The 9,619-nt window shown below is 43.2% G+C and overlaps 1 protein-coding gene across 1 annotated transcript; it reads right to left on the minus strand.

The window, feature by feature from the left end:
• Positions 1-991: 991 nt before the first annotated feature.
• OXGR1 (oxoglutarate receptor 1) lies at positions 992-2,005 on the minus strand. The gene has a single exon (XM_008143991.3). It carries the CDS (start codon positions 2,003-2,005, stop codon positions 992-994), a length of 1,014 nt encoding a protein of 337 aa, XP_008142213.2.
• Between the last annotated feature and the right edge of the window lie 7,614 nt (positions 2,006-9,619).

The raw sequence follows: 9,619 nt of genomic DNA on the forward strand, positions 1-9,619 counted from the left end.
TAATGATTTTAAAATCAGTTTATTAATTATATCAACACATTTGCTCAGTGTATAAATATTCAGACTAGGCATTTTCTCAGAAATTTATACTTAGTGATAATTAAGCATGTACACAATTCAAAAATAGCTTAGCTATTGTAATAGAAGTCATAGTTTCATGATAGTCACAAAAGAGAAAGGTATGGAAAAAGAATTAGTATTTCCTGAAATATTTTCCCACAGAGAGAAATAACAAATATGTTAGATTTTATTTAATACACAATATATACATGATACTTAAAAGTACTTCTGTTCCCCAAAAGTTCCTCCTCCCTCCCCAGAACATGTTGGTAATAACTTGATAATTTTTATAAATCTAATAACAACTTGGAAAATGATCTACAACAATAGATATAATACCCCAATTACCTTGTAGGTATTCATTTTAGTCATTTGCATTGACATCTTTGAATATCTCAAATGTATGGTACTGATTTGCTTTAATCTACAAAATTGACTAAAGCTTAGTGAAAAATATAGTTTAATAATCTCAAAGCAAAATTTAAAAAAGAGGTTTAAAAATACAAAATGCAAAAAAAAAAAAAAAGAATATTGAAAAAGATACAAATAGAGCCTTGAATAGTCTTGGGGTTCAGTACAAATAGGCCACAGTATGAAGGAGTATAAAACCATGAGTGAAAGTTGGCTTTCTCCTATAGGTGCTAACTTACTGAGACCAAGGGCAAGTGTTCTCCGACAGGGCCCTGGAGTTTTAATAATTCCACTTGTACACTTTAACCCTTTACTGATAGGATGTATCCCATTCTGAGGTCTACCCAAGGAAAGAACTCAACAAATAGGTCGCAAAGGACTCCTGGCAGTTCTGCCCTGGCCTTGACACATGCATGCACATTATTTACTGAGTTCCACTGAAGGAGATATCCTGGCCTAATGAGAAAGTATAGGGGAATCACCAGTAGGCTTCTCTCTTGGGTTGAGTAAATGAAGTCTGTCAAGGGTTGTTTGAGCAACTGATTTTTTTTGCTTGCTCCAGGTCCCCACTCGCTTTGCATCTCACCATTGAGCAGACGGCCTGCTGAAAGTTGTCGCTGACCACCACGTACAGCAACAGGTTACCAAAGGTATTCAGGGCGGCTAACGGTCTGGAAAAGATGTAAGCTTCATGGATCTGATTCTCAATGGAGCAGCTGATGGAAAGCAGGCGAGATTCGATCCGAAGGACCCTCAAGATATGGAAGGGTAGAAAACATATATAAAACACAAGAAGTAGCAGGATGGTCAGCCTCCGAGCTTTCTGCTTAAGGCCGCTGTGAGTCCTCGGCCCTTGGTTGAGGGTGTAGATAATCATTGCATAGCAGAGGGTCACTGTCACCAGGGGAAGGCAGAAAGCCGTGGCAGTCAAAACCAGATTGTACCATTTGATAGCAGTGAGGTCATCTGAACTGGTGAGGTCAAGGCAGGCAGAGCTGTTGGTCCTGGTGGTTGATGTGATCAGGAAAGTCATGGGAATGACAGCCACCAGGGAAATGATCCACACGCCAGCACAGGCCACCACGGCCCACCGAGTTTTGTGAATGCAGAAGCTGCTCATCGGGTGACTGATCACAAAGTAACGGAAGATGCTGAAGCAGGTGAGGAAGAGGATGCTGCTGTACAGGTTGAAATGGAAACCGAAGCGGATGAACTTGCACATGAAATGCCCAAAGATCCAGTTTTCGCCGCTGGCGTAGTAGTGGATCAGGAAAGGGAGGCTGGTGAGATAGAGCAGGTCCGTGCAGGCCAGGTTCAGCATGATGACCGTGCTGCTTTTCCAGGGCCTCATTTTGCAAATGTAAGTGGAAATTGCCACTGCATTCCCCGGAAAGCCCACCAAGAAGATGATGCTGTAAATAACCGGGAGGTAGTGCTTCTTGAGTGGGAGTTTTTCATCAGTGCAATTTCCAAAAGCAGCTGCATAATCGGGGAAATCAGAAGCATTTGCAAAATTGTCTAGTGGCTCATTCATGGTTGTCTCCTTTCATCTTGTAAGAAAACAAGAGACGGCAGTTTGGCAATATGAATCGACCGAGAAGTAACTCGCTGATAAAAGAAAACAGAAAACATTAACGATAGGGTAAGGAAAACATTGATCCACTTTTAAATGAAAATTGCTCTAACATTTTTAAATTGCCACTTTTTTTTTTCCCCTTTCATCAGGAGATGAAATTGAATTTCTAAGAAAATGGCTGTGAGGCAAGTTACTAAAGACATCTAATAATAATATAAAAGTTAAATTACCACGAGAATTAAAATGAAGGAGTGGGGAAGAAAACACCCGCATGGGGAAAACAATTTGGCAAGATTTCTGTTGGGCAAGCCACAGGGTATCACCATTACAGATTTAACAAGACCCGCCTTGAATCAAGCACTTTACCTCCTTACTTGACAAAACGCTGAGAAGTGTTTCTTATTATAGCCCTTCCACTGAAGAAACTAAGACTGAGGGAGGTTATGCAACCTATCCCTGCTAACACTTCCAGGGGCAGGGCCAGGATCCCAACCCACGCTTGTCTGACTTTGCAGCTATGCTTTCTACCTTACCTTACTATGCTGCCTCTAAAAAACTGACAGAATAGAAGGTACAAAGGCACGAAAAGACTGAATACTAAAAATATTTTAAATGTAGATTTCATGCATTGCACCCTTGTACGTATGGTAGATTTCATTTCAAATTTCAGCTCTTCCAACCCATGTTAATAAGCTAACATAATTTGTTCATGTGTGTGTGTGTGTGGGGGGGGGGTGTTACAGAAAACCAGAGAAGAACCAAGCAATGCTTAGAGAGATGGAGTTACATTTTTTATTATTATTACGTGCGGGCCCAGAGGAAAATGTCTTTCAAATTCTGGGCCCCAACATGGAGGAACTTTCCCTATTTATATGTTTTTACATTCTTTGTCTCCCAAATAAGGGGTGTTTCCGGCCCCCTTTGCAAGTTCTTAAAGAGCCCCTATGTGCTGGGGCTTTGAGACCTCAACTAAAGGCTTGGCCTGGTGCCAGCACTGATAACTTCGTCTGGGGAAGGTTTAATGGCCTCTCTGAAGTGGGAGTAGTCTTATTTTCCTTATTATTTAAGCAAGGAAGCATTTAGCAGGGTTAAAATTTCAGACAGCAGTTTTTATATAAGATGGATGTGTCAGGGCGGGGGGGTGCTGGTGGTGGAGAAAAGGAGGAGCAACAGTATCACAGCCTTAAGAGCTTGGGCTCTGTCACCAGATGCCTGACTTTGATTCTCAGTTTGGTCGATGAGTAGCCAGCTGTGTATCCCTAAGCCAGTTGTTTAGACTCTCTAGGGCTGGGAGGGGTGGGATTTGAACTTCCTTCTTCTTGCTTATCAGTGTTTTCTAAAATTTTGAGAGTGAATTTCTGCAGTGAGAAAAGCATGAAGATTCTATAAAAGAATTACTCACAATTAGCTTATTATTTGAATGTAAACAGCTGTTGGTAAAAATGCATCCACTTCACATTTATGGAGTGCCCACTGTGTATTAATTAGGCACGCTGCCAGGTCCTAGAGATACGAAATGAATAACACACAAATGTACAAGCGACTATCACAGTCTACTGGGGGAGATGAACACAGAAATAATTTAAGCAAATATAACCCTACCTCATAGAGCTGTCGATAAATATAAAAAGAAAATCAAGAAAAATACATGGGACACTACCGGGCACAGAAGTGCTCAATAATTGTTAGGTAATTGTTAATCACGAAGTCCTTTGATAGATGAATGGTACAAGGCTGCTAAGATCATAAAGAGCGGGAACAACTCTCTGAAGAATAAGAGAGGGCATTAAAGGAAAGTTACATGTGAGGGAACATGTAAGCTGACATAGCAGGAGGGTAGGAAAGTCATTCTAGGCAAGGAGATAGCATATGCAAAGGCACCGGGATATGACAGAGTTGAGGAGGTCCAGGGGAACTCTAAGTAGCTCAGCATGACTGCTATATCAGGGGGCATTGGCAGATGAAGCTCGAAAGAAAAAGAATAGCCAATAAAAAAAGATAGCAATGCCTCCTGTGTACAAAGCACCCTTCTAAGTATCTTACATAGGTAAATTCATTTAATCCTGATAGCAACCTAATGGAATAGTGCCCTCATCACCCCCATCTTACAGATGAGAAAACTGAGGCACAGAAAGGCAATGACTTGCTCAAGGTTACGCTGCTAGTTAATAGTGAATCCAGTTAGAGAACAGGGCAAGTCTGTTTGTAGAGCTGAGCTGCCTCTCACAATGAGTAGGCAAGAGGGAAATAAGTGCTCAATAAATCAAACCTCTAAATTGTGTGATCCAAGGTTAAAATGTCAATAATAAGGGTACCCACTTTGGGTTGAGAGAAGACTAAATGAGTTAATCTACATAAAGTGTTTTGAAAGGTGTGTGGCACATCTATATCCGTGCCTGCCACCATTACTACTATTATCTGGTAATAAAATCTGTACCATCAAGCTTTTCCTCCGTGTAGCAACAGGAATATACTTCAGACCGGCCCAACTTGACCAATCCAAAATTAGTAGAATCCCTCCCTGTTGGTTGGTGGTGAATATATTCCTCCAGAGCTCAAGTTGGGTGCAGATTAGAAAGCATTTAAACATTTATTACTTTTATTCTGAATGAATTAGAAAAAAAAACAGCCCAGGGATGTGTAACTTACCACTGGGCAGTTGTTAGGATCCTCACAAGAGAAGCCAGTGCTCCCTGGGACCATGCATTACCTACCCGAAGTGAACGCTTCTCTCCTTGTCAAGTGAATTGATGTTCACTGGCCACGCTCTTCATAGAACCAGCACCTACACAGCCACGGAGATGACAGGAGTCAGGCACTGCAGACCGGCAAGGGTGCCGTGAGGCAGGAAACCACAGTGAATGGCTTCTCCCTTGGCCAACACCAAGGGGAATGGGCTCATGCACGGAGAGGAGGCAGCAGTGGAAATCCAACGAATATGGCCACGGTCGGGGAGTCCCTGAAGCAGCCCCTCCCTAAGTCAGCTCTTAGCAAATCAAGATTCAAGTGCGCAGTGCTTATCTGTCAACTCCTTGAAAGCAGAAACAGGAGCCCAACGCTCAGAAGGTGCTCAATAAATATTTGCCGAATACAGAAAAGAACAATGAGCAACATCAATAAAATTTATCTTGTGCTGAAGGGCTAGTGAAGCAGCAATTATTATTTTTTTTTTTTTTTTTAAAAGCGTGGTTCTTTAAGTAAGGAGCAAAATTAATTTCTGCCATTGCCAAATAAACCTCTGCAGTGTGATGGGGCCATTTTAAACAATAATCCTATCAGGAAAAGACAGGTTGTAAGTAGAAACAACCACTTTATTATTTGAAAAACAGCAGTTCAGCTTGGGATTTAATGAAGCTGACTGACCAATGGTAAGGGAGGAGGAGCTAAGCAATTGAACCCCTCTCCTATAAATCTCACCAAAAGAATGGTTTAAGTTTACAAAATACATGTGAAGTTAAGAACAGCGGACAAACACTGTTCTGGGCTGCGAGCCAAGTAGAATGAGGCAGTTTCTTTCCTCGACAGTCCCAGGACCTGTGCCATTCACTGCTGCCACCCAGAGCACTGGGAGGGGGTACCAGGGAAGCATTTACATCCAAAGGACATTAAAGAATAATGTGATGCATTCCCTACTCTTGGCGATAACAGTGGATCTCAGACCACCTAGAACTGATGGACGTTTTATAAGCTGGAAATAATTACTTCTCGTGTCTCAACATAACTAGATATATAATTCCGACCTAACCAAGATGTCACACAAATAAAAGCAAGCACTGAAGATTTGGGAAAATTTTATAAAGGAAAAACGGAATTATAATTTTACCCTCTATTTATTTTTTTTCTCTGAAATTGGAAAGAGATGGTGATTGTTTGAGGCTACCTGCAGGATATCAGTGTTTTGGGAACACATAGCCTGAGGACCATTATCCTAGCGCCAGCCTGTCCATGAACCTCACACTGGGATAAAGGGGGCAGGACCAGAAATACTGCCACTACTCAAGTGGCAGCTTTTACTTCCTCATGGCCATAGAGTATTCCTGCCAATTTGGTGGGATTACTGAAGAAATGTGATTTTTCAAGGCTATCTGTTAATTTTGTAGTAACAATCCCCCCTCCACAGGGCCTCCCTCGGCCCTACCCCCAGCATACACCTCAGGTGTTCCTAGTACTCTCCAAGGCTGAGTTAACATCCAAACCCTCCTCCTTCTCCCAAGTTTCCAGTGAACCAGGGGCCCAGAAACTTGGACCTTTGCGCCTCTCATCTTCCCTCAGAGCTCCTGGAAACTCCACCGCGGGGCTCACTTTTGGTTACCAAGAAGAAACCTGGATAGGCCTTCCATTCACAAAGCTTCACCGCGGTTTCCTCATCTATATATTTGCAAACTCATTTTATTTCCTACCAGTGGAAAACAGACCAGTCCTTAGCTCAGACAAACCTGTGCTGGTGGGTGAATATTGCCCTCCCTGAACCCCGAGAGAATCTCTCCCTCCAACTTCTCCCCGAATCCCAGCTTTCAAATAAGAATCTGCAACTCAGACCCTCCGAAGACAGAGACCATCAGGACATCCCTGTGGACGGGCCCAAAGCTGTGCGTTTAGCTATTTCATCTTCGGGAGAATCAAATGAAACCTATGGAAGCTCTCCTCAAAAATGCACACATAGACACCAAAATTTTACACACAATTGGGAGGTTTGGAGACAAACCTGTTCGCTTAATCTGTGGCAATGAAACAAGGCAAGACAAAAGAAAGGCATTTCCGAGGAGAAGGTTTTGTCACTTTGTTCATTTGAGGGGTCGGGGACAGGTGTTCTGGGCCAGCGTCTCTGGGCTTTGCTCACCATAAAGCCCAGAACAATGCAGTGTGATCTAAGAACATATTTGCAGCGCAGAATCAATCAATCAATCAATCAATCAATCAGGGTAAGAGGTGAACTCTCTACTTTGTCCCCAAAGTCCCCCCAAAGGCCCCATGCTCGGTCGTGAAAAAGACACAAGATAGGATGACAGTCCAGAACTTCTCCAGGTTTGTCTGAGACAACTATCTCGACATCCAAGGCCTCTATTTTCCCCAAATGCACCCCAGCTCCCTGCAAGGATGTGGAGTGCTCTTGCTGCCTCCTAGAGAAGTTGGGGGCCCTCTCCGTCTGTCCCCAGTCCTGCCGCAGGGACGTGTCCCGGGGCTCTTTCCCCCGCCCTCCAGGCTCGAGGCCCCCAGGCCCCCAAACCCAGATCAGCGCAGGTCCCCTGCACCAGGCGCCCTGGGGTCCGCAGGGTCCAGCTCCCCAATCGCAGCTCACCTGGCACCCTGCGCGCCGCTGGAGTGGCCTTGGCCTTCAGAGCGCGGCTGCTCCCTGGCGGCGGGATGGTCCCAGCGGAGGCCCGCGCGCCGCCCCCGCCCCGCCCACCCCACCTAGCCCAGGGAGCAGGGGCGAGCTCTGGTCCGCCCCAGCAGACAGCAAACAGCACCCTATCCTCCTTTTGCTGCTTTCCAGGCTGACACGGGGGGCAATAGCTTCTACTCCCGGCGATCTCTGGACATCCTTCTTACCGGTTTGGCGCAAAATTGCCCAAAGGGAGTATTTGCAGAGGTGCAAACACGGACTGGCAAGAGGGCTTCTTGCCCAGGAGGGTTGCAATCCTGTTGTCTGGGCCCAGAAATATCACCTGCTTGCCCACCGTTCAGGGCCTTTTATTTAGCGTGGTATCCCAGAGCCCAAGTGAGGAAGATCCTCCCTAGCTGATGGTTGGGGCAGCACTGTATTAGATATTTTAATTATCATGCTTACCATTACTTTTATTTGGGTCCCAGCCTCTTCTGGGAAATATTTTGCATCCAGAGAAAAATTATTCTCCAATTGTACTACTTTTATCACTCCCTCAGTTTGTCGTGTGCAATTATTTGACCCTATTTTATTTCAATCTATCCACACATTCACTCAATAGGCTGTTGCTGCTTAATTATTCTGTACCAAGCACTGAGGAGATAAAGGATTAGACATGATCTCTGCCTTCCCAAAGCTCATGTTCTTGGGGGGAAAAAACAACACAACAACTTAATTTAAAAGGTGATTAAAGTTTGACCCTAGTAAATAAGGGTGCGGTAAGTGGACATAACCCGTGTTATAAAGATAAAGAGAGGTCAGGAAGGGCCTTCTGGGGTGAAAGACATTTGAGCATTTCCCTTGCTGTTTGTTTAATGTGTGCAGATTTCCAGGTAAAGAGGACATTGCTTCAAGAGAATTTTTTTTAACTGTGTTAACATTTTTATTTATTTTTTATTGTTTAAAGTATTACAAGTAGTAGTACATATGTCTCCTTTTTTTTTTTTTTTTTCCAATTGACCTTCCCCCAACTCCCCCTACCCCCTGGCACATGCCCTCACCACTCTCCTAGTGTTTTGCATCCATTGGTTATGCTTATATGCATGCATACAAGTCCTTCGGTTGATCTTCAAGAGAATATTTTAAAACAAATATTGGTTCCTACAATTTTAGATGTGGAAGGGACATTTAAAAATATCCAGTCCTAGAAATGTAAAACGGCATGATGGTTCCTCACAAACTTAAACATAGAATTACTATATGATCTAGCTATTCTGCTTCTGGGTATAAAAGTTGAAAATTGAAAACAGGGATTCAAATAGATATTTGTATATCCGTGTTCATAGCAGCATTATTGACAATAGCCAAAATGTAGAAGCAACCCAAGTGCTCAGAGGTGAAGGAATGGATAAGCAAAATATGATATATCCATACAATGAACTTAGGAAGGAAATTCTGGTACATTCTACAACATGAATGAACCTTATGATAAGTGAAACAAGTTAGTCACAAAAGGACAAACACTTTATGATTTTACCTAGATGAGGAACATAGAGTAGTCAGATTAATAATGACAGAAAATAGCATGGTGGTTGCCAGGGGCTGTAAGAAGAGGGAATGGGAAGTGTTTGTTTAATGCAGGGATGGGGAACCTTTTTTCTGCCAAGGGCCATTTGGATATTTATAACATCATTCGTGGGCCATACAAAATTATCAACTTAAAAATCAGCCTGCTATTTTTGGTCAAACATTTAATTAACTCACCCCTAATAACTTGGCAGGGCCCGACCAAATGATTTCACAGGCCGGACGTTCCCCATCCCTGGTTTAATGGGTGCAGAGTTTCAGTTTTACAAGATGAACAGAGTTCTGTGGATGGACAGTGGTGATGGTAGTGTGGATGGACGTAATGCCACTCAACTGTACACTTAAAAATGGTTAAGAGAGTAAATTTTATGTTATGTGTATTTTGCCACAATCTTTAAAATTTTGTTTTAAAAGTCCACTCTTATAGTTTCACTCTGCAAAGGAGGACACCGAGAATCAGAAAAACCCAAGTGACAGACTTGAGGACAGGGCCAAGGAGAGGCCTGTGTGAGACCAAAGCCACCAGCCCTCTGTTCTTACTCCTCGGAGCTGGGGGGCGACTGGGCCACTTGATTGAAGCCATTGCTTTATCAGAAACATTGAGCTATAATCCAACACTCTATAAATTGGCTCCATCAGCAAGATGATTTTTATGAGTTGTC

Source organism: Eptesicus fuscus, chromosome 8, assembly GCF_027574615.1.
Source record: "Eptesicus fuscus isolate TK198812 chromosome 8, DD_ASM_mEF_20220401, whole genome shotgun sequence".
In the NCBI taxonomy this organism is placed as follows: Eukaryota; Metazoa; Chordata; class Mammalia; order Chiroptera; family Vespertilionidae; genus Eptesicus; species Eptesicus fuscus.

Bases quoted from the DNA above. Each gene is read 5' to 3' on its own strand.
- OXGR1 (XM_008143991.3), bottom strand. From the start codon at position 2,005: ATGAATGAGCCACTAGACAATTTTGCAAATGCTTCTGATTTCCCCGAT.